Source organism: Stegodyphus dumicola, chromosome 11 (assembly GCF_044657685.1).
Source record: "Stegodyphus dumicola isolate Sdum_Otavi_A_Nest chromosome 11, ASM4465768v1".
Taxonomy (NCBI): Eukaryota; Metazoa; Arthropoda; class Arachnida; order Araneae; family Eresidae; genus Stegodyphus; species Stegodyphus dumicola.
Window position 1 is genome coordinate 90075275 of NC_140778.1, and position 26180 is coordinate 90101454.

Below are 26180 nucleotides of genomic sequence, written 5' to 3' on the forward strand. Positions count from 1 at the left end.
TCGCAGAATTCTGTGATCGAGAAATGTGTGGAGAGCAGTTAATAATACTAAAATTTTCCAACTTTATTAAACGGATAGCACTCTTTCGTCTTCATTAAGCTCTTGTACAGTGAGCTATCCTCTCCGTTTTACCCCATGGCTACATTGTAGAGAAATTGTTTAATACGAGACGTCAGTCTCACTGTTCTCCGGTAAGTTGAGAAAAGATTGCTTTTCAGTAACAAGAGTCATGACAGATTAAACAACTTACTTCCCTTTTTCTCTAACGATTTATTCTTCACTAACAATCAATTCAAATTCCCACCGTCCTTTCAGCGATACGTAAAGAAAACTGAGTCCCTCCTACTATTAAGAGTTTGCCAAATAGCGAGCTGAGAATTGCTATGCAAGTCAGCGGGCTGAATGCGCCAGAGATATGTCTACAAGATTCCTTTGGCGTTAACTCTCTTGTATCCTGTACCCGCTTGTAGACAAATACATCTCAGAGCTCTTCCCTTTTTATCCAAGCACGTACGGTTGTAGAGTCTGTCCAGAAATATGTATTTTCACCCTGAAATTGTTGTTAAAGGCAAGAAGTGAGGCAATTGTAAGTACCAGTAACTCTAAGCACGAGATGGTGGTTCTTTCTTTTTGCATAATGAAACCCTACTCCTACCGTACAATAATCGTACATTTACATCAATTTGGATTTCGATTCACATTATTACTACTACAAGTTAAGCTAATTTGCTTGAATCTCGGAAAAAATGCAAGGAAAAGCTTTTATATCCATTCTCCCAATTCAACCAACTAGGAATATTTAATTTTCTAAGTAAGAAATCTCCTTTAACAATTAAAAAAAAAAAAAAAAAAAAAAAAAAAAAAAAAAAAAACTGGATTTTGTTTCTTTATCAACTTCTTGGCCCCAGCTGAGTTTTATCTTCTACGTTCATTGGAAGAGTAGTTTAGGAACCAGAACGCCAGGGCATATAACTCCTAGAGGATCAAAGATACCATGAGTGGTAGCTAACATTACTCCTTTAGTAATTTTCTCGAATCACATTTCATAAAATTAGTTACATGGACGCTAATTGTATCATTTTTGTTCTGGACGCTGGTCACGTTATTTTTAACATAAAAATCTTGAGAAGTTACTGTATCAAATATTTTCTTACCATCACTTAGTCTTTTTTATAAGAATTTCCAAATGATGTTGGATAGTAACACAAAGTAGGAATGGCGTAGAAGTCATTCCGAACACTTTATGACTGTGTTCTACGCAATTTTAGTATCCCTCCATGCAAATGCGGTAGAAATCTCAGTAAATTTCTATCACTTGCACGCAGGCTGATTTGGGAGAATGATTTAGTCTTCTACAACTTATATTTCTAATTTTATTTTAGTCTAATTTGTCTAATTTTATTATAATTTATTCTTATATTTCTTTATATTTATGATGTCTTCTACAACTTATATTTCGTACACACGGAATCTACCAATAATTGATGGGATTAACTCGATTAAATTTATTCCCTTTTGAAGGCATTCGTTCAGGCTAGTGAATCACTTTGGCTTTGAATAGGCATCAAAGACCAGTCTAATTCTGGTGCTTCTGTGTTCTTTGATGACCTGTTAATGGGATAAATAGTAGCATGTTGCATCAGTTTCATTTTCTAGAACTTCTCTGATTATGGCTTTTCTGAATCATTTAGAAAATAGTTCTTCATACGCCTTATAAAGACTTTCTCCTTTTAGTTTGCTTACTGTCTTAGCCTTTTCATAGCCATATTGTAAAGATCAGGCAGTGGCGGATAATTTTCAATCCAAGGCAAATGTACCTCGAAACGACCATTATTAACTTGGAAAATATCCAAAAATTGTTGGTTTCCAACTTTATGCAATTCATGCTGGATTTGTACTGGATTGTAATACCCAAAGAATCAAAATTCTGTAGGTCTGTGATGCATATATTTTTTGTTAACATTGAAGTCACAATTACCAGTAAATGTGCACATTTATCGCTAAACTAAGTTTTGCACCACATAATCGTCCAACTAAGCTTCTTTTCAATAGCTCCGATGACAGATGAAAGTAATTTATTCCCTCCGGTCATAAGTTTTCCAGCAGCATCAACACCTAATAGAATTTCATTTAGGCTAGTTTGTGGTTCTGTTAACGATATGTCGAAATCTTTAAATTCTTTCAACCAAGGTCCTTGACTTACAGGCAGTATGGTTTAAATTATAACAGCTAACTAAGAACTTCTAAGGAACAGCTAATAAATTTCGGATAATTTAGTCAAATAGTTCAAACGTACAGGAATCCGTATAAGCACCTCCGAACAGTGAATAGCGCAGCTTTTTTTCTCTGACCGATTTATATCCCATTTCTTCGGCTCTATTTTTTATTATGTATGATCTCTGAGAAGTCCAGTCAATTATTGTACGCAGTTTTTACGTTACTCCAGCATTCTCAACAGTAACAGTCACGTTTGCAACAAAATATTAGGCTTTGTGGAGTAGTAGCCACTGCCTTAAACTGAACCACAGATTCATCTGTTTTTTTTCTTTTTTTCCTCTGACTGAACTTCGCTTTCTGGAAATTTTCTCTACAGAACTGTGTTGTGATGTTTGCCGCAAACAAGACAACACTCTTCGCTTTTTGCATTTCTTAACACTATCACTCGTTTTTAAAGTTAAAAATGTAGTTTTTCTGTTATATTTCGCCTCTTTTGAAACGTCACAGATTTAAATAAATCGGCCGTGCTAGGTATGCGTAGATTTTTATTATGTCTACTTTCCTGTCTACTCTTAGTAGGCACTTAAACTAGAACATTTAACGGCCGTTTATATTCTGTCTTCTGACTGGATTTCATCTTGAAGAAACACAAGTAATCTATTCAATTCTGTCCTGTTTACAGATGTTTATTCGCAGTGTGTTGATCTGACTTCTCTTCCTCTAGTGGTTCTTCAGCTGAATGACGACGAGCGGACCAAAGCCTCCCCCAAGTTCTAAGTATTTTATTAGTAGAGCAGATTCAACTAAAAGATAGAGCATTAATGCATACTTATCTCGCACTACTCCTAATGACTCTAAGGCACAAATACGCAGTTTTGCTTCAGTCTGCTCATATAGTTTCCTTAGAGAAAGTACATTTACCGAACTGTGTTTCTGGAATATTAAAGAGAGGAGGTCTCTAACGTAGACTTCAATAAGTACACTGGTGAAAGAAATTAAGAGAATTTTCATATTTGATCTACGATCTCCAGAACTATTGGACAGATGTTAATAAAATTTGGTGTGAACATATTGATGATATAATACAAACAAGACAAACATTCAACAGTTATAATAGACACACACGTTCTTATGTAACACTCATGGGAGTCTGAAGGCCCGAAACAGCGGTAGCAGAAGACACAAAAGAAATGGGTTAATAGGGGGTATGGTCCCCTCTTAGAGCCATACAGGCTTCGCAGCGTTATGTCATACTGGAAATAAGGCAGTTTATCAGTGCCTGTAGCAATTGGTGCCACTCATTCAGCAACGCTGTTTTCAGTTCCTGAATGGTTCTCGGAGTGGATTTGCGAGTTTCAATTGCCCTCCCCAGAGCTTCCCAGACATGCTCTATAGGGTTGAGGTCTGGAAACCTGGCTGGCCAATCCATCCGGCGAATATCCTTACTCTCGAGAAATTCGTCGACCGGAAGAGTTCTATGTGGCCTCACGTTATCGTCCTGTAAGATTAACTCGGGGGCCACTGCACCCCAGAAAAGACGAACATAGGGCTCCAAGACCTCATCCCTATTCCTCACATCAGTCACAGAGCCTCTGTGAAAGACGTGGAGAGGTGTGCGGCCATCCAACATGATGCCTGACCAAACCATTAAACCGCCACCGCCATAATTGTTGATTTCGCGGATATTAGAGGGTGGATACCGGGTCCCTGGCTCTCCCCATATGAAAGTACGGCGAGAATCGGTGCTTAGGCTAAAACGGGACTCGTCGGTGAACAGAACGATCGCCCATTGCTCCGTACTCCAATCACTATGCTCCCTGCACCATGATAATCGACTCTCCTGTCCGTAGACTGAGCGGGGCGCAAACTGGCAAACAACCGGCCAACAACGGTCTTCTGGCAAACAACCCTCTCTCATTCAGTCTTTTGGAAACAGTCACCCTTGTTACAAGGGTTCCTGTGGCTGCATACAGGTCCCGAGAGAGCTGAGAAGCTGTAGCCCCTCTGTTACGCCTCGCTAAAATGAATAAATAACGATTTTCTCTGGCCGTCGTGGCTCTTGGACGACCTTATCGCTTTCTCTCGATGGATCCAGTATCCGGGAACTGTTTCCATAGGTTACACACAACGCAGGGCGTTAAATTAAACTCTCTGCATATCTGGACTTGCGATTGGCCTGCCTCTAGACTCCCCACTATTCCCCCTCATTCCATAACCTAAACGTTTGTGGTTACTCATCTTAACTGCTCTGATGTGAATTTAACCGATTTCTGCAACATAACACCAAGAACTTCGCGAAAGTGTGCTAGCGAACGCAATTTGTCTTACCCTCCACGCGCTTATAAGGCCTGTTTCTCTGCTGGCTCCGCTTACACATACGTGTACGCTTACGTATTTGCCGTGCAAGATTTGCATTTTTATCTAGAAGCAATGGGTTTTCCTTCAGTTCAGTTCTTTTCATGCAATTTGATAAAATATGCGAATTCTCTTAATTTATTTCACCAGTGTAATTCATTTATTCCGAAACGTACTTGAAGTTATTTAAAAGCTTTCTTATCACTTCCTTTCTTAAGGGAAAAACTGAGTAGTGATTCCTCGGCTGATGACCTTTTATCATAGTTTGTAATAAATAGGTATTTTTTTTATCATGATCAACTAAATTTTGATCAGTGTTAGTTTTCTTACACAGTTCCCATAAGCTTATCAATTCTTAACATTACCATAGAACGTGGGAAATTTTAACCCTTAAATGCATGTAGTTGCCATTTAGCAACATACTCATATTTAATCATGTAAGTAAAATCAAAGCACAAATTTTAGCTGACAGCATATAGTATTATAACCAAATGGGTACATATGTTTACGTATATAGTTTTGAAAGTTTCAGTGTGGCGTAACGGTGTAGTGGTCATTATTGTGAGTTAATGAGTAGGGTGTGGACATCATTTGTGTTTACGAATTTTTTATTTTGCGTTTGTTGTTCTTTTGAACTATTCAAAGTTTCAAAATTGTTTGAACAAGTTTATAAGGTATGTATTATTACATAAAATTGTTATCACACATTTGCCTATCATATTTTTTTGCATAATGTAGCCATTTAGGAATAATATATTAAAAAAATTGGCTTAGATATTTTTTAGCATTTTTATATTTTATTTGATATCAATTCCAATGTATTTTGACTTAAATTTAAAAAATAAAATAAAAATAAAAATTCATGCATTTAAGGGTTAATTTGGGATAATGCAATAATGTACTTAGAGTACTATTAGTTTCATTAGAGTTAAAACTCTCTTCCTCCTCATTTAGAAATTTCCCCAGGTGGACTAAAACTTGCCATTTGCAATATCATTTAGAAATTTCCTTTAGAAATCATTTAGAAATTTCCTTTAGAAATCATTTAGAAATTTCATTTAGAAATTTTCCCAGGTGTACTAAAACTTGCCATTTGCAATATCAGATTCTGACACTTCGAATAATATTCTATTATATCATCTGGTTTATCTGACTGAAACAGAACATTTCTAAATTTCTAAATTACTCTTCAATATTTATCATTGATTTTGCTCTACACTTGAAAGATTTTAACTTTTTAAGTCTCTCGTCTACCGATAAATCAGATTCTCATTACATGTAAGAACTAGAACAGCAAATACGAAGATAGAAAAAACCCACAGCAACCATTATTATTAAATCGAAATATTTCTTAGTTTGGAAGAAATCATTTAATTTTTGATAGAAGTCATTCTTCTTTTATTAATGAAAGAATATCATAGAAATGGAACTTTTGTGACAAAAGTTAGTATAAGACATAAATCGTATTGTAAAAACAAAATTTAAAAAGTGCCGTAAAGTTTTTAAAATAAGTCACAATGATTTCATGGAAATGGGCCTGCTTCCATGATATTCTTCTAATCACTTTTACAACACGGTTATAAAATATAAACCTCTTTGCAAAAGAATTAAGAATGCCAAGAAATTTTTAAAACGTGTTACGAATTGACCGTCATTGAAATAGAGTAACAACTTACTCTGGTCGATTTTCTTTGAAAAAGGCTTTTTGTAAAATTCCTGTTGGGACTTCTGTAACAAAAATTTCTGTTAATGGAAAATATAGCAAAATAATAAACATCAAAATTTCTTAGATTCAAATCATTTTTGTGTTTTGAAATACTAAAAAAGCGTTAAATATTGGATATTATGTGTTAAAGCAGTACTGTCAATTTCTTCCACCCTCATAAACATGAACCTTTTTCTTCATTTGTGGAAGAAAATTGAATATTATTGAAAATACGTTAGTCCAATGTATTGTACTGTTATTTTTATGTATTGTTTTTATTGGCTTAATGATGCTTTTGTCGATTAATCTGGGGTATAGCAGGGAATTATCCTTCTCTTACCAGATCGACCAATGAATCACCACTAGGTGTCTCACTCTTAAAGGTTCTTCACAACTGTGTCAACATTAAGTATGAGACAAACAGGAATCCGTAGGGTGCGTTTCTGTATAATTGAATTTGTGATCATGCACTTATTTGCACCAATTTATTACTTCTACAGAATTATAGCTCTTATTCATAACTGTTCAACTTTTAAATTGTGGCAATAGCTCAGTTAGAAGCTGAGCTACAAGCTGAAATTTTCTAGTCGGGCCGTAGCGACAGTTTTGATCACCAAGTTCACAACCCTTGGCAAATTTTCTCAAATCTGCAGAATTTTTTTAAGTTTCCTTTAAAAAAAAAAAAAAAAAAATATTTTTAATTATTTAAAAACGCTTTTTCGAAGGAGCAATTATTTTCGAAGTTTCCAGAGAGCAGCATTGCATAAAAATGCAACTGCGAAGCTAATTAATAAATCAAAACTAATTGACAATAATAACGTTTTCCTTCTGTTCCACGCTTTCCGTTTTGAATGTATTGCATTTCCTGTTTGCTTTTCTGCCTGGCCATGCTGCTGCTTGCTGCCTCTCTTTTTGGCATACCATTTATACTAAGTATCAATTAATTATATGATTAAATATTATTATATTATTCATACATAAAAACCTTCAAAAAAATAAATAAAAAAACAAAGCCAAAAAAAAAAAAAAAAAAAAATCTGAAATGTTTCAGATTTTAAATTACGTCCAAAGGGGCGTTTTTTAACATTTTGTGTGTTACCTTTCTTTATTAAATATCATGTTCCTCGCACTTAAACCATAAGATCCAGTGCAACAGCAATATCGCAAAATAGTTTTAAAACGAGCATATCTTTAGAATTTCCGATACAGAGACTCACGCGCTGGAGATAAAAATGTTTTTTCTGCACAACGTTGTCATTGCTCGCTTTGAAATCCTTGAGTTTGTTAATCAAAAATTCGTCAAAGTTTTAAAAAATAGGAAATCGATCATAAAACAAATTTCAAATTTCAAATTTGGTCTTCCACATGCTCATATTCGTTGGAGGATTACGTTATTCAAAATTCGATGACTCTATGTACCGTTGTTTTATCACAATACGAGAAATATACATACATTTATGCAGATTTTTCATTATTTAATTTCTTCAAATATAATGCAGGACTCTAACATTTTGTGGCAACAGTTTGAAAAGTGAACCGACGTTTATGAGTCCGACGCAAAATCGCAAAACGAAAACAATAGTCCTTCAGGGACAAATCCCTTTGGACTAATAAAAATAAGTAAATAAATAATGCGCTGTATAATCATATAATTAATTGATACTTAGTATTTTTCATTTTAACCTTTTGCATTTTAGCTGTATAAGCACCAGCATTATGATTTAATAATCCTGTTTGATTATATACTGTATCATGCATATGTAGGATATTGTATTCTTTTTTCTTTTTTTAATTTTCTTTATTTATTTTTTATTTTATTTTTTTAAGGTTTTTATGCATTAATAATATAATATTATTTAGTCATATAACTTAAATCGATACTTAGTATTTTGCATCTTAACTTTTGCATTTTAACCTTTTGCATTTTAACTGTATACGCACCAGCATTATGCTTTAATAATCCTGTTTGATTATATACTGTGTCATGCATAATGTAGGAAATTGTATGGTTTATTTATATTGTACGATATCGTAAGTACTGTAATGTATGACCTGTAGTCCCACTAGTCTCTAGATAAGGGTGGACGTGGTGCTATTACCAATTAACCATAACGGTAAAGGGATGGTGCCCACGTCCTCCGTCACTAAACTAAACTAAACTATTGCAACATACCTTTTCTCTTTATTGAATCTGCAAGACTCCATGATATTCCAAAATATTACTTATATATAGAGTAATTTTCACATACGGTCCTGCATATCTGCAGCTTGATGTAGCACTAGCGAATTCCAGAATATTATAATATTCTTATAATAATTCAGGTCAGCTGAGGACTGAGCGAAGTCGCCTCGAGGTGAAAGGCCCTTTGTCTAAGGAGTGTTTTAATCTTTATTTTTGGTTTTTAAAAATTCTCAAAATATTAAGTGCATGTGAGTATTTTAAATATAATACAAACATGGGATTTGAGAGAGAAATTTACAGTTTTTTTAAATATATGTCCTCGGCATCAAAGCAAGTACTGCTACATATATAAATAACTATAAAAAAACTTGGCTACAAAGATTAAACAATGGAACTCAAAAATAAAAGGAAAAATTATCTCACCAATTCTGTTTTTCCCATAGTTGTGAATAATCTTTGCAGAAGATCCGTTTGCGTATTCATCGAACAATCTGGAACAGTAAGCATGAATTATATACTAGCAAGGCATGAAGCATGAACAGTAAGTATGAAGATGAACCAAAACATATTTATCATAAAATATTTTAGGTTGCAATGAAATATAAAGATACAATTAAAATAGTTCAAAGTCTGGTCTTTTAATTTAAATTTTACAGCTCAATTTGTATACAGTAGCACATATTTTTACATAATTCATTAATTAACACTTAAATTAATTAATTAATAAAAGTAAATTAAACCATCTCAGAAAGACGCTAAAATTTTTATAAAGAAACCTATTACATTTCAAAATTCAAGAGGATCCCTCATCATTAATTAAGTTGGATGTACCAATTATATTAAAATTTATAATATATTGTAAATTATTCATATTTTTATGCTCCAGACCGACTTCTCAAGGAAGGTTAAAAATATGAAACATCAAAACCTGAAAAATTCAATAGAGCTGTATCACTTTCGTCCCGCATGACCTCTGAAGCACGTAAAAAAAAAAAAAAAAAAAAAAAAAAAAAAAAAAAAAAAAGCATAAAATAACGAAATGGAACTTGAAAAAGAAAAAAAGAAAAATGAAATATATATACATTCTTTGCGCCCCATATTAAAAAAAATCATGCGATTATCTCGACGTAATAATGTCTCGCACAAATAAATCTTTAGTACATAATTTTAAAAATAAACTACTATAAATATATAAAACGTAATTGAAAAGAAAAATCTAGTAAAAACACGTCAATTTTACATTGTCAGTTTACATTACAGTGGCCAGTTTAAAAGTAGAATTTAAACTTGCGAAATATTTTACCTGTAATAAATTTGCCAGTTATAATGCTGCGAATTATAATGATGTAAAAAGCCTTATTGTAGAAGATTATTAAAATTTATAAAATTCATTTTAAACTATTTATAGTGAAAATGAATGCTAAATTTTCTTGTGCTAATGAAAAAATAAAAGAAATTAGAAAAACTTTCAAAAATTCTGTTGTCAAAATTTAAACAACGCGTGAAAATAAAAACACGCTGTTCTTTTTTTTTTTTTTTTTTTTTTTTTTTTTTTTTTGTTTTTGTTTTGTTAATAACGCATGGAATAGATTTCGTGGAGCACTTTTTAAGGGAAACTAGCTGGTATATAAATTATACATATGGGGAAAAAAAAACGAAAATGCCCTGCTGCTAGCCAGTTTGCCTTTACTCGAATGCCGAACCAAACTACTAGAATTTAATGGCGTTTGCCGCCCGGCCGCTAAAAGGCCTACTGTGCTGTTTGAGCATAAAGTTAGGTTAGGTTACGTTATTTAATTACGGCAAAGCCTCGAGGGCTATCTGCCTAAGGGGAGGGATGCCTTCGTGGAGGTCTTTCTAAGGGAAACTGGCTTGTATACACGTTACACATGGGGAAAACCACGAAAACACCCATGCAGCCAGCCCGTTTGCGGGATTCGAACCTCGGACCGAATTACCAGTGTTCAGCGACTTTACCGCTCGGCCGCTGGTGGGCTTTGTTTGAGCATAAGATTTGTAACAAGAACTTCATACCCAAAACAAAACTTTCTGCTTTTCCTGGTTGATATATTAGCAAACAGAGTTCAGTAAATGTTCCGAAGATGTTTTGGAAGTGTTTAATATATTATCTTATGTTTATAATAGTAAGTTTTTGTATTACACGTTATATTAGAACGTAGTATAGTGCGTATTTATTTGTATGTACAATTATGTGTACTACTATGTATTACTGCATGTATTTCAAACGGAAAATATATTATTATATGTAGAACTATTAATACTACTGCACGATGCACTATACTATTACATGTACTGTGGAAACATGATTCATGAAATTACCGGCATTTAAGAATTCTCACATTAACATTGAGAGGTTTTTAAGAAACAGAGAAAGTGAAGAACAAAAACAAATAACCATTCATAGTAAAAATACAGGGTAAATCTGAGCAAGTAGGCCAAACTTTAGCAGGTGATAGAAAGCAGCTATATTAGCAGTATTCGTTATAGAATGTGTGGTCGGAACGTAAACAGCGACCCGTTATGTGGCATTTTAAATAAATAGTATAAAAAGGGTCCGCTCTCGAACCCAACGGCATTTTCTACCATGGACTGCTGTTTATACGAATCACGAAATCTTCAGGTCGAGGTGGTCCCATACCTTGGCCACCAAGATCACCGGATCTCTCGTCTTTGGACTTTTCCTGTGTGACCATATGAAAAGCCTATTCTAGGAGTGCTCCAGTAAAACCAATATGGATTTTAGTCTCCAAAATCGTCGTTGTTAGCGGCAACACTCAGGAAATGCATGGTGTCTTGGCAAATGTGCGTCAATCCATATTCCGCAGGTGTAAAGCTTGCATCACAGCTGGTGGAAGGTCTTTTAAAATATATCTATGAGCATTTTCTGCTAATAAAATGTTTTCTGATGTATATCGTCTCATTTTTGTGCTAATTCTTTAACTATGACAGTGGAAAACTACCCTTTAACTTCTCACCGCTTGCGTTCCGACCATGCATCCTTTGACAAATATTGCTCGCATCGCTGCCTTTATCACCCCCTAAAGTTTTTTCCCACTACTTCAGATTTACCCTGTGTAACACACTTACCAATCAACCTACGTTTCTATTAAAGAAAAAGAAGGAAGGAACTGTTAATTGATTACCTTCGTAGCTCCAGCGCATATCTCTGAGAAGGATTTAACCGCAAAGATAAGGAATTGTCAGTTGACCACCTGCGCACTTTCAACACCTTTTCGAAGTAATTTTCGTTGCCAAGCTTCAGCTGAGAAAACAATAAATTTTACTGGATAAATTTACAGAACTGCTTAGATTTGATAGGTAAGATATTTTATGAAAATGTCCTGGTACTTACATCTGAGTACAGACTGGAGAAATTAGAAACGAATAAAAGATTTTTTGGATAACTAACACGTATTTCCATAGACGAAGCCTACAAAATACAAAACACACATACACAAAATAAATAAATAAATAAATAAACTTAGCAATAAATAAACAAAACAAAACAAAAAAGTCTGAAGGCTTTCGGATTTTATATTACGCCCAAAGGGGCTCTTTCTTAACATTTGGTGTGTTACCTTTATTTAATAAATAATAAAAATTTATAAAATCTGAAAGGTTTTAGATTTTAAATTACGTCCAAAGAGGCGTTTTTTTAACGTTTTGTGTGTTAGCTTTATTTATTAAGTATCATGTTCACACTTAAACCATAAAATTCATTTTAAAAGCAATATCACAAAATAGTTAAAAAGAGCACATCTTTAGAATTTCCGATACACAGTCTCGCGCACTGGATATAAAATTCTTCTTTTTTTTTTCGTACAGTGTTGCTATTGTTTGCTTTGAAATCGTTGATTTGTTAATCAAAAATTCGTTAAAATTTTACAAAGTAAGAAATAGATAATAAAACAAATTCCAAATTAGCGCTTCCAGATGCCATATTCGCGTGGAGGACTATGTTATTCAAACTTTGATGTCTCTAGGTACCGTTGTTTTTTTCACAATTCAAGAAACATTCACATATTCATGCAGATTCTTCATTATTTAATTTGTTTAAATATAACGTAGGGATCTAGTATTTGGTGGCAGCAATTTGAAACGTGAAACGCCGTTTTGTAGTGGACGACGCAAAATGCCAAAACGAAATTTATAGTCCTCCTAGGCCTCTTTGGGGTAAAAAGGTTAGAATACTCATACTCCAAACGTTTTTGCAAATTTGATAATAGTTATCTTATTTTGAAACAAATTGTATTTTCTTATGTGAAAACTGCCCGAAACATTTAAGCTAAATTTGTAAAATATCAAACAAAATGAAACCGATTAATAGAATGAACATTTTAAATTGGCAACGTTTTTATTTACAAGACATAAAAGGATACTTTTTCGTTATAGCGGTTCCCGAGATTGAATCGCTAATCAACCTTCAGACTCGGGAAACGTTGTAACGAAGAAGTATCCTTTTATGTCCTAGATATTTCGGTAAAATCTGGTTGCTTGTTCTTATGCCTCGCCACGTAATGGTATATTAGCACCATGCTGTACTTTTGCTGTCGTTGCATGCATGTTCTTATGTTATTCATTTTTGATGTGGTTTTCGAATTCGCACTGTTCATTTAAAAATATACTCATTATCCTTTTTTGGGGGGAATATGACGTCAACAAGCTTTAATTTACTAAGTAATGAGGAGGATGCGGTATTATTGTTTCAAGAAAGAGGTCTTTTTCCTGACAAACGAGTACGCGAAAATGGCCACGGCAGGAAGCTCTATGTTGACAACGAAACCATTTGAAGGTGCAATGCTAAACATTGCAAAAAGAAAAATTGCTTCTGTATTTGAATTTGGATGAGCTGTTTCAGAATATCATTCGTCACCTATTAGATTAATTTATTTTTGGACAGAGATGCTGACATCCATTTAATGGCGTAACAAACAGCTTAATATGCATGAAAGTGCTGCAGTTGGCTGGAACAATTACATGCAGTAAAATAATAATAATGATAAGGATAAAGATTCTTAAAAATATTCTTAAGAAACGACATGGGAGCATTACTGTTATTATTATATATTGTGCTATTTATTTAAAGATTCGAGATTCACAAGCTTGGCGAGAACACAGCTGAGATCTTAGCGCAAATCTAAAATCGCCAAACATGTTTGGGAGCTGCTATAATAAAGATGTACCCATAAAAGAAATACGTAAGTGGAAATAAATGCTGTTTTAATCTAAAATTCAATATTTAATTCGGAGTAATCCTGTTTTATAGATTCTCAAACTGGAAATTCAGGCAAATATGTAATTTTTATGTTGGAAATCTGTTTTCGAACACTTATTATTAAGTACTCCTGCTTTCAACCTTTATTTAAATACTGCTTTAGAAATAACCGATTTCAAGGTACTTTGCCGATTAGAATTATTTTAAGCGTCAGACAAATAGTTTTTAATATTATTTATAAAGCAATTGCATTTTTTTACTCATACAAGTCGGAAATACTCATTGAAGAATGCTTCCATAATGAACACCTTTCGCGGCGAACATCTACAATAACAAATGTGTGCAGTAACCAAAAGGTTTCCCATATAAGAAACTTGATCCCTCATAATGAACCGCACTCGAATATCGTGACAGATTATCAACAGATTAAACACGGCTCTAAGCTTTTGTTTATAATTCGCGCTTTGGGGATGTATAAAATAGAAAGTGTGTTTGCGCATAAACAAAGACAGCAAGCAAGTAGCCGGAAAGAAAACACGTTTCTTAATATTGTTACGAATTGCCCAGCTTCGGTAAGATAACTTCCTTGCAAAGCGGGTTCAGGGCTGCCAGAAAAGTGCATAAAAAGGCCGGGTTGCCAGAACTGGCGCGAAATTGCCCGTTTGGAGAGATTTTGCAACAAATTTGGCGACATGACGTAGACGGAGAGAGAACATTCTAGATTGAATTTTTACCAGTATAGTTCTGTTTCGTTCAAAATGTAGGGATAATGTTACAACTGTCTACTCCATGGAATTTAAATTTATTAAAAGGGAATATGAGAACTGAGCCAAAAGTGTCTTCTAAGCGTAACTCATCGTCAGACCTTGAAGGACACTGACGAAAGACTTATCGAATGATGAAACTCAAATGTTAATAAAACGAGTTTTTATAAAACAGTTTTCAGATTTCGAATTAATAATATTGTAAAGCCATGTAAATATTTGGGCTTATTGAGTTGTAATTTGGCTATAATCTGAACTACATTGAAATACTACTAAGCTAGATATACTGCATTGCATGTTATCAATAGAATATCATGTAAGGAATCTGTCTATTTTGCTATAATATTAAAGAATTTTATGGCATTTGTAGTTACAAATAATGTAAGGGAGAAAAAAAGGAAATATACCAAACCTTTTCTCTAGCTATTTTTTCACTTGCATGGTCTTTCCACGTGTTATCCATTAGGACTGTTCTCACAATGCTGTGTATATAATGAAACATATCTTTTATCTGAAAGCAAGTAATATAAACAAAAAAATTGAAAGTCAACTCAATTGTTAGGTCAACAAAGAAAAATTTTTATTTTAGCTACTTTTTATTAACATTATTAAAATTTTTTCGTGTCTAATTATGAAGCTGATAGTGGTCTATAATTTCTCATTCTATCCATCTCTTGTAATACTTCATTTTTGCAAGGAACCGTTCCAGTGTGTTTCGAACAGTCCAGTTCTTCAATTAATATTCCACCTAATGATTTCACACGACTCAAGGCGACATATACTTGACCTGCTGCGAAGGATTTTCGTCCTAGATATATTACTGCATGATGTGCATAATCTACACTTTAAAATTCTTTAGAACTCTATCTTACTGTTGCCATTTATTTTTTGTTAAATATTACAATTTCATTTATCACAGTCATGTACTATTATTTATAACTTGTGTAAGGATCTTAAGTTTTACTAAAGTTTATTTTATTTTAAATCTTTACTATCACTTCTTATTTTCTACTTCCGGCCAGAATTAAAAGCTTTAACTTATTTATGCAAATTTGTCTTGCGAACGCCAAGTACTTAAGCTGTGGCTTTTTGCCAAGCAAGAGAGAGGAAGGAGCTATTAGAAGCAGGCCGCTTGCCATAGTAGTGTTACTCGGTTGCTGGTTGCCTTCAAGGCCAGAGGTTTAATCCTCTTGATAATTTTAAACGTATCGTAGTGTTAGCAGTTCTCTGTACTACATACGGCTTTTTGCTAATATACGGCCAATCTTGGAGTAGGCACTTGTTTGATTAATCCAAAGTTAAGTTTAGTTAGAGTTTAGTTAATATTTTTATATTCTTACGTTCAGACCACAAGTGGTTGGTCTCTGTATTCCGAAGTCCGGAAATCATTGTAAAGAGAGAAAAATAAAGGGTTTCGTATACCCTTCCTGTGTGTATTGTCTACTTCCCAAATTTATTGAACATAGCTTTAGTAAGCTCCCTGTTCCGAGTCAGGACATTTAATGTTCCCAAAGCAAGTAAGGAGGAACACAGAACCTGATAGTGGCGCCCGACGAAGAAGAATAACCATGGCCGAGTTTCAAGAAGAACCTGTGCTGCCTGCAGAAGCGGCTCAGAATCCAGAAATGCCAGCTGCCGCCCTGGAAGGAGTTGGTTACATCGTCCAGACCATGCGCGCATCGATGAAACCAGAAGCAACATTTAATGGAAACTCACCGGTAACCAGTATTTTGGAAAAATTGGATGACCACTTCATGCTGTATCCAGTGCATGAGTTCCAGAAAGTCACCTTAGCTACCAGCGCTTTGAGGGGCAAGCGCTGAATTGGTTCAAATGCATAGGCAGAAGTCTCTTGGGTCAAGCGGGAAGTCCCACTTATACTTACGAAAATTTCAAGACTGCCCTAGTAAAAGCCTTCCCTGTAGTAAGGGATCGTGCAAGATTAGAAGCGGAACTTTTCAGCATATACCAGAAACGAATTGAAAATCTCTCAAGCTTTATTTTAAGAAAAAGTCACGTCTTCAAACTCTTGTATGGAAACCGTCCGGATCTTAAGATAATTCAAGTGATTTTGCCGAGGTTACTTCCAAAAGTACAAGACTTTATTGAATTAAGGAATCCGACTACACTGGAAAAGTTATTTGAGCTAGCAATCCAGTTTGAAAGTAGAAGAACGGCGGACATTGAAAGAAGACGCCAGTATGAGCAACGAAGCCAATTTGGTGCGCCAAGACCACAGCAAAGTCAAGAACACGGCTACGGAAGCAATGCGAATCAGTGGGCAAGGAAACCCGAGTATCCAAAACCAACCGGTGAACGTCGACAGTTCAATAGTAAGCCACAAAAAAAGTCTGAAGGCCAGTGGAAAAAGAAGGAAGGCATGAAAAGGAAGAAACAAGATTTAAACTAAAACGGATTTCTGCTGACGGGAGGGTGCGGAAATCCGAAGGCCAAGAAAACCCCTCTTCCTTCAAGTTAAATACAGTGATGGTGAAAAATTTGACTCTTCCAAAGATTGAAGTGTTGGTGAATAACATCCCAGCCACTGCACTCCTGGATACAGGCGCGCAGTGTTCGTGTGGGCAGAAGATTTTTTAGGAAGTATTTCCGTAAATACCGCATATATAATTCGGATAATACGACAGTGTTAGCTGCGCAGCGAGAAAGATGCAAATTACCGTTATACGTTCGTATCAAGGAAGAGATACTTAAGATTATGTTTTTTATCGTAAAGAATTTGCAAGCACATGTCATCTTAGGGATAGACTTTCTTTCAGAGGCAGAAGGAACGCTGGATTTTAACGAAGCGTCCCTTAAGCTGACGATGAAACCAGTTCGAGAAGAAAAAACAGAACCACCAACGTTAAACCTCGACAACTTGCCTAAGGAAGAGCAACAAAAAATTCGACAAGTGGTAAGTGAATTTGCTTCGTTATTTAATGATATTCCAGGATTTACTCAAGTTACTAACCATAGTATCGACACCGGAGATTCACTGCCAGTTCGCCACAAACCATACCGATATGATAAGAATAAAGAAAAAATTATAGAGTGTCACATTAGAGATATGTTAATTAAAAAGATCATAATGCCCATCTCAAGTAGTTATGCTAGCCCGGTTGTGTTATGTAAGAAAAATAATGACTATCCGGTAACACATCCAAAAAGGTGGCGTTTTGCAATTGACTATCGTAAATTAAACTCCATGACTAAATATCCGGTATATCCGTTACCTATTATCGAAGAAATTCTAAGGAACATAACTTCTACCAAATACATGACTACTTTAGACTTAACGACTGGTTATTTTCAAATAGGAGTTAGACCGGAAGATGTGCCTAAGACTGCTTTTATAAACAAGTCTGGCACTTATGCATTCCTGCGTCTGCCGTTTGGCCTTTCAGGGGCACCGGCAACATTTCAGCGATGTATGGACATTGTGCTAAGGCCTGTTCTTGGAAAGTCCACATTTATCTATTTAGACGATATCATTATTACTAGTGATAATCTGGACCAACATGTACAGGATTTAAGACAGGTGTAATGAGGCCGGTCTAAAAGTTAATGTCGAAAAGTGCAAATTTGCAGCCCCTGAATTAAAATACTTAGGTTACAAAATATCTCAGAAAGGAATCGAGACAGACGAATCAAAAATAATCGCTGTGCAAAAGTATCCGCCACAAATACGGCGAAGAAGCTCTCTTCTTTTCTAGGACTTTCTTCATATTATAGGTCCTTTATAAAAGATTTTGCAGCTATTGCTGAACCATTGTTAAAATTAAAAAGGAAAAAGGAAAGATTCTCGTGGACGACCGAAGCCAATAGTGGTTTCGAAAAATTAAAGCAAGCATTAACGCAAGCCCCTGTTTTGAAATTTCCTGAAAATGATGAGAATTTAGAAATTTCAGCGGATGCTTCGGATTATGCGGTAGGAGCGGTACTTTCTCAAAATCAGCAGGCCGTGGCATTTTTTAGTCGAATTTTAAATCAAACACAAAGAAATTATTCCGCGACTGAGAGAGAGGCACTTGCAGTTCTGTTAGCAGTGCAAAAGTTCCGAGTCTATTTTGGAAGGGCGCCAATAACAGTGTATTCTGATCATGCAACGGTAACTAGATTGTACTCAGGGAAAAACTTATCCCCAAGGTTAATAACATGGGCACTCAAGTTACAAGAGTATAATCTGGTAATCAAGCACACCCCCGGAAAGGAAAATATCATAGCAGATGCCCTACCCAGAATAAAAATAGATGAAGAAGGTAATACCGTAAAGGTGGCAATGCTCATAGCATGTACGATAAATTCCCGAAAAACTGTAATAACCGAACTGGGTAAGGATCCTGAACTTAAAAACATTTATGAGTATTTAAAGGATCCTGAAAATTTTAGCCACCAAGATATTGTGGCGATAAGAAATAGGGCGGCCCATTACGAACTAATAGATGGTCTATTATTTTATACAAAATCTACAAATTCCAACAACGAATTTCGACCTGTTATCCCAGCTAGTCTTAGATTAAATATACTGCAAGAGCTCCATGACAGCCCTTTAGCTTCTCATGCTGGTATTCGAAAAACCATCCAACGCGTACGCGAAGCAGTTTATTTTCCTGAACTGCAAAAGTTAACAAGGGCGTATGTCCAGTCCTGCCCAACATGTCAAGCAGTTAATTATATTAATTTCCGCCCGGCCGGGTTTCTAAATAGCATTAAATCCGAATTTCCAAATGAAATAATTGGCATCGATTCATTGGCCCCAAAAGTCAGATGAATAAAAGTCGGTATCTCCTTGTTATGGTTGATCACTTTAGTAAGTGGACCGAAATTTTTCCCTTAAAACGAGCCTCCGCGAAATTAGTTACTGATTCTATTTTAAATAAATATATTTTAAAATACGGGGCGCCCCTAAAAGTTATATCGGATAATGGTTTTCAATTTGTAAGTAATATATTTGAAGACATGTGCCAAAAACTGGGCATACGTCATTTAAAAATGGTCCAGTATCGGCCGCAATCAAATATAGCGGAACGGGTCAATAGAAATATAGTGAAAATTATCCGTAGTTATGTTAAAAATTTTCATAAAAGCTGGGATAACTATGTCAATGAATTAGCTTTCGCCCTTAGGACTGCAAAACATGATACAAAGGGCAAAACTCCTGCTGAGTTATTTTTAGTCAGAAAGATTATAACGCCGTTAGATAAATTATTTTATGTTCAACAAAGAGACCCAGAATTTAAAATGGGCGATATAGAAAAATTAATTAAAGAAGCAAAAAAGAACACTGAAGTAGCACAGAGAAAACAGAAACTTTATTATGATATGAAACGACAGGGAGTAACTTATAAAATAGGAGATGAAGTGTTAAAAATTAAGCATTCACTTTCTTCAGCACCAGAAGATAAAACTGCCAAATTTTTTCCACGATTTGAAGGACCATATGTCATAGAAAAAATAATTCAGGCTGTAGTGGTGTTAAAAGCCGGGAATGGTGAAACATGCTCCGCAAACATTGACCAGATAAAACCATTCTATAATCGTAATAAAATGCAAATATTTAGAGATCTTTTGCAGGATCCGGCACGGCAGGCACTGCAGGCACAAGCTCCAGAGGTGGAACAGCGACAATCACAAGGGCAAGCCATTAGGAGGCAGGAGCAATTGAAAAGAAAATTTCCCCGTTGGAAAATTGAAGGTAACAAGAAAAAGAAGCCGTTCCACCGACCAGAAAAGAGAGAGCACGACCACCCCCAGAATGAAGAAGGGAGAAGTACGACGAATGCAAAGAGATCCAGGAGAAATGACGGCAACTATAACCCGGCTCCAAAACGGAAGATCTACCCATCGGACAGGAGTCTACGCAGCAAATGTCGACGAATTGATGAAGGAACACCAGCTGCGGAGGCAAAGAAACAAGGAAAATTGGAACAGCCAGCAACGAGATCCAAGCAGGAACGAGAGAGAGTTGTCCCGGTTCCGCCAAGACCAGCTGCCATCAAATGGCCGAGACTACAGGCAGAGGCTAAAAAGAAGGTCTTCAAGGGTGACCAAACTGGAAGGAAAAGAAAGCTCATGGAGGAAGGCACTGAATGGCGAACCCGCACAAGAAGGAAGATAAACCAAACCGTAATCTTCGCTACCTTCCAGGACTGGGCAGAAAAAAGGATGTCCGAATATCACAAAGATAAGTAAAACTTTATGTTACTTTGAAACCTTAAGTTAATCTTTCATTCTTACTGCAAGTTGCAGAATTCAAGACGTTTTACCTCATGTGAGGTCTACCTTTATCGCCAAAAAGGCGAGAAATGAGTTGTTACCTATTTTGGTATTATGTTTTTCAATTACTCGCGAGTAAAACTAAAATTAATGTATAATAGGAATGTGTAAATATTTGAATATTGTAAAAGTTATTGTATAAAATTTTATTTAAAAGATTCTGGCAAGAAAGAAGTTTTAGTCTGAAAGACTTTTGAAATGTAGTATTTCAATGTAGAAGAATTGACACTTGCTTGGAAAAGAATATAAGTTAACAATGTACTACTAATGTATGTTTTAAAATGCGTAAAATTAACGGCATGTTAATATGTCCTTATATACAATGTGAACTGTTATTTTAAACGTTAAGAAATACTGTGATATGTTAAAAGTGAAAGTAATGCCAAAAATTTTAATTTATTCGTGTGACTGTAAAAAGAGCAAATTATTGTGAATATGTGTTAAAGGTTGAATGAATGTAGTTAGGCTCTCTGACGCCACACTTCAGAGTTAGCCACTTTCAGAATAGTACCTCAGGGTTTAGAGATGAATATAAGGTGTGTTATGAGGTCTTGTTATGTTGAATTTTAACACGTTAGTGTTTTGATTGCAGGCGGTAGTGTTGAACACTTGTACATAAACACGTTCGTGTTTGGTGTTTTCCTTTACAACACATGTCAGAGAGCACTGGGAGATAATTAAATAACGTCATAAATGAAATAAGAATGTTAAGAGAAATATAAGTATTCATGTTACTTGCCATTTAATTGTGTAACATTTCATTAAAGTAGTTTTCCTTACCAGATTTCAACTAAGAACTCCTGTTTAGATGCAGTACAGATGAAAAGTAATTGTCCATGGAGTTGATAATGTAAAAACGACTTTTTTTTTTTTAAATTTCTAGTTTCTAGTGAGAAATGTTTGTAAAAGGTCGGCCTCGCGTTAGATTCTAGAGCTAAAAGTTTTCAACAAGGTCGTTTTAGACCTCAGTTTCAAACTAATTAACTCTGGCGGGAAGTATGTAAGGATCTTAAGTTTTACTAACGTTTATTTTATTTTAAATTTTTACTATCACTTCTTATTTTCTACTTCCGGCCAGAATTAAAAGCTTTAACTTATTTATGCAAATTTGTCTTGCGAACGCCAAGTACTTAAGTTGTGGCTTTTTGCCAAGCAAGAGAGAGGAAGGAGCTATTAGAAGCAGGCCGCTTGCCATAGTAGTGTTACTCGGTTGCTGGTTGCCTTCAAGGCCAGAGGTTTAATCCTCTTGATAATTTTTAACGTATCGTAGTGTTAGCAGTTCTCTGTACTACATACGGCTTTTTGCTAATATACGGCCAATCTTGGAGTAGGCACTTAACTTTGGATTAATCAAGTTTAGTTAGAGTTTAGTTAATATTTTTATATTCTTACGTTCAGACCACAAGTGGTTGGTCTCTGTATTCCGAAGTCCGGAAATCATTGTAAAGAGAGAAAAATAAAGGGTTTCGTATACCCTTCCTGTGTGTATTGTCTACTTCCCAAATTTATTGAACATAGCTTTAGTAAGCTCCCTGTTCCGAGTCAGGACATTTAATGTTCCCAAAGCAAGTAAGGAGGAACACAGAACCTGATAGTTGTTATAAAATTAATTTTTACAGCACGTGAGAATTCCTAATAAAGGGTCATTATTTGTAAGTTTTATAATATATTTAATAAAAAGAGCATATCTTTAGTTCCGATAAACAGAAATAAATAAGTAGGAATTGACTTGAATGTGTGAATAAACTGTATTAATATCAAGAGTCATCCACTACAAGTTTAAAAAAATGTATTTGAGCTTGAGTGGATGAATAAAAAGTGTTTTATTAACTATTGAAAATTTTAACAAGATGTAAGGAAACTGTGAGCTAATAGTAGGAACTTAAGAATAGGGAAGAATTTTTAAAAAAGTCGCATTATTTCTTGCACCAAAGCCAGTAATACTATATCACTACGCATGATTGATGTATTTCACACGGAAAATATCGGTGAACTTCGATATCTGGTTGATGTAAAAAAAATACTCCCTATACTTTTAGCATTGAATCAATGTGTTTTCCCATAATTTTCTAGAACAGCGGTTTTCATCATTTTGCTTCATGCATCCCTTTAACCATTGCTAAATGATCACCCCCTTCCTTTCCTCGACTCAAATATATATATACATTTCAATTACTTTAATGTATTTTATAAATTAAACAAGAAAAAGCATAGAAACTGTTGATAAGTACCAAAATTTGAATAAATGTAGCTTTTTATATTCATAAACTTAAACTAAATCCTTAACAGGAAAATAAAAGGCTGGTTCATGTCCAAAGTATGTGGAAAAGCATACGGAATAATGATCAAACTTTTCCCACTGCTTAAAATTGATAAGCTTTCTATCAGTTTGAAGAGAAGAATCTACTATATCACATATATTAGGTCTATTCGTGTCGCGCCTGGACTACTGCCAGCTAGAAACACTACAAAAAACTTCAGGTGTTACAAAATAAAGCTCTTAGAATTATCACAGGTGCACCGTATTTTATAAAGAACAGAAGCCTGCACTGGGATCTAAAAACAGAATCAATCTAAGATTTCAACACACGAATTAATGGATGATTTTATGAGCGAACTTTAAGAAATAACCCAGAAAATTTCGCAGAAATCCTGGAGTACGACATTCTCGAGAAAGATAGATTTCTTAGGCCCTACGCTGCTCATTTTCAGCGTACTACACTAAACAGTGAGGATGACCAATGAGAGAACAGAATTCTCTAGTGCTTTTACTATTCGGTTTGATATTATATCATTGCAAATGCGTGAATTCTGAGAGACTACCAACATCGACAGTCTCCAGACCTACCTGGTTTTCAATTTTAGAAACAAAGCGCTTCAATGTGTTCTCTCCCTGTCAGGTATTTATCTCTTTTGGAGAATGTTCTTTACGGTTGCATCATAAGTCAGGCCCTACAGGTCTCTACAGGGGCTTGCGAACTAAAAGGGTAGTGGATGATGATTCTCCTCACCCAGGATTTGGCCTTTGAGTCCCATAAAAACCCCAGTCGGCCTTTAAAAGGGGAAGTATATAATGTATTTCTTCCGCCTTCCTAGCGTGCCTTCATGGTGTAGTGGTTCTGCACGATGGGCCGGTATTCCAGAGGTCCGTGGTTCGATTCCCGGTGAAGGCGATTGCTAATTTTTCGTCTTGCCTGCTTCCAAAAAATACCTACTGTCTCTTAAAATACTCTTTCTTAATGAATAGGAAATGGGGATCATATTAAAACTAACATTTTGTATTTTTTACAAAACTGTGTTTTTTTTACCTTAAAAGTGCAAAACATATTTGCCATCACATGGAGGCTTGTTGTAACTGGAATCAAATATCTATGATCAACGGTTTTGAAATTAAAGGCCGTTTAGTGACTTTTAGGGACCTGTTGTACGAGGGCAATCCCAAAAAAAAGGTCTCCAATTTTTTGGGGACGTAGAGAAAGTTTTAATACGGTTGTTGGCAACACTGTTGTGAGTAGTGCCTTCTTCGCTATCACATAAGCACGCAGGCGCTTCGTTCGGATGCTCAGTCTTGGCATGGCAGCCATTCGAAATGGAGCTCCCGATAAACGTTACCGCCAAGTGCGAATTATTCGATTTTTGAACGCAACAGGCGTTAAACCGGTTGAAATTCACCGCTTATTGACGGAAGTGTATGGACAGTCGTGCATGGATGTCAAAAACGTTCGCAAGTGGTGTAGAGAGTTTACAGCCGGTCGTACTGAAATTGATGACGAAGAAAGGAGCGGGAGGCCATCAATTGCCGACGAGACAATCGCGAAAGTTGAGGAACTCATGCGTAAAGATCGGAGGATCACTCTGGATGCTCTCTGCATTTTGGTTCCTCAGGTTTCCAGAAGCACCATCCACAGGATTTTAACGGAAAAGTTGCAATATCGGAAGGTGTGTGCAAGATGGGTGCCACGTATGCTGACAGAAGACCACAAACGGCAACGGGTTGATTCTTCTGAAGATTGAACTGTTGATTCAACGCTTCCTGAAGGGCATGGCGGGAAGCTGGTATGACATGGGCATTGTAAAATTGCCACAGCGTCTACAAAAATGCATCGACCGAAATGGCGATTATGTTGAAAAATAAAGCATTCTTCAATCTTGATGTAGCAGTTATAGAAAATAAACGGTTCTTTGTATATCTAAAAGTATAGGAGACCTTTTTTTGGGGGATTGCCCTCGTATATTATACATATCCAATTTCTGTCATTTTAGATTGTAATAAATTTATGATTTTAATGCAAAATTGTTCAAAAGATTCATCTGTTTTGTTTCACATTTTAAAATTTTATTTATTGTTAATGTTCTAGAAAGAACAGCAAAATATCCGAATTTCCGGAGGATTTCGAAAGTATGGAATTAGGAACCATTTTACTATAACCTTTACAACATTTGTTTTGAGAATAAATAAGTTTCACACTTACGGCATGAATGGTGTGACTCTTAAAGTACCGTCGCTGATAATAAGTATTAACAGCCATATCAAAGTTATCCATAAGAACTCAAGGCACTGTTTCCAGTGAGGCTGTTCTTCGTGGACTTCTGGTTGGTGCTCTTCAGGTTTTGGTAGTTTGTCATTAAAAGTTTTCCACTCCTTCGACAATAGGGGCAATGATTCGTGAGCGACTCTCCAAAGCATATAATTGGCCACATCCCTGAAATAAAAGGGAACAGAAAACTATCAGATTGTTGATATTGTATTAGAATTTTACTTTCTTACATATTTTCTATGCATTTAATTGGAAATTTTTCTGAATGATATTTTGAGGGATATTAAAAATAAAATGTATGTGTTTACGAAGAGCAATTAATTTAAATATTTCAAGGAAAAAGAGTTCACGTGAAAAAAGAAGAATGTGGGGGGAAATATTAGCGAAGAACATATGCAGACTGAAGACATTCTAGGGCTCACTGCTAACTATTCAGGGCTATTACATGAATATTCTATTAGGAACAAATATATATGCACCGTGCCCTTAAAAGATCTAATTTAATTTTTTTTTTTTTTTTGCGATCATTGGTTGTAGATATACATTTACAAATGCAAAACTGTTTTAAATGATAAAAATATTCAGATTATAAAGTATTTTCTCCCTCCTAACCGCGTGCCTTCGAGGTGTAACTAGATAACATGTCCGATTGGCAAGCTAGAGTTCGGGTGTTCGAATACCGGTGAAAGTATTTCTTATTTCATCGCCCCGGTTCATGCATTGATGTAATCTAATTACTCTATAAGTCTAATAATCCAAACTAAAATGTGTGGTGAACGATAATCTGCCACCACCAGGATTTGGCGACTGAGTCCCCACATCCACAGTCGCCCTTTAGAAATTGGGATTTTTTAGAGTATTTTCTCCCTCTTTTCCCGATTTCTTCCCCAATTATCGTTTCAAATAG

The 26180-nt window shown here is 35.3% G+C and overlaps 1 protein-coding gene across 1 annotated transcript in view; it reads right to left on the reverse strand.

The window, feature by feature from the left end:
- The window catches only part of LOC118193908 (neprilysin-2-like), a 79427-nt gene extending 54063 nt beyond the window's left edge, over window positions 1–25364 (reverse strand). Inside the window, exons 1-6 of the mRNA XM_035365072.2 lie at window positions 25208–25364; window positions 14872–14970; window positions 11833–11910; window positions 11624–11742; window positions 8883–8950; window positions 6249–6300 (exon numbers count right to left, since the gene is read on the reverse strand). Of these exons, the coding sequence (XP_035220963.1) occupies window positions 6249–6300; window positions 8883–8950; window positions 11624–11742; window positions 11833–11910; window positions 14872–14970; window positions 25208–25279 (488 nt within the window). The 5' untranslated portion in view covers window positions 25280–25364. The remainder of the gene's footprint in view (window positions 1–6248; window positions 6301–8882; window positions 8951–11623; window positions 11743–11832; window positions 11911–14871; window positions 14971–25207) is intronic.
- Window positions 25365–26180: the final 816 nt, after the last annotated feature.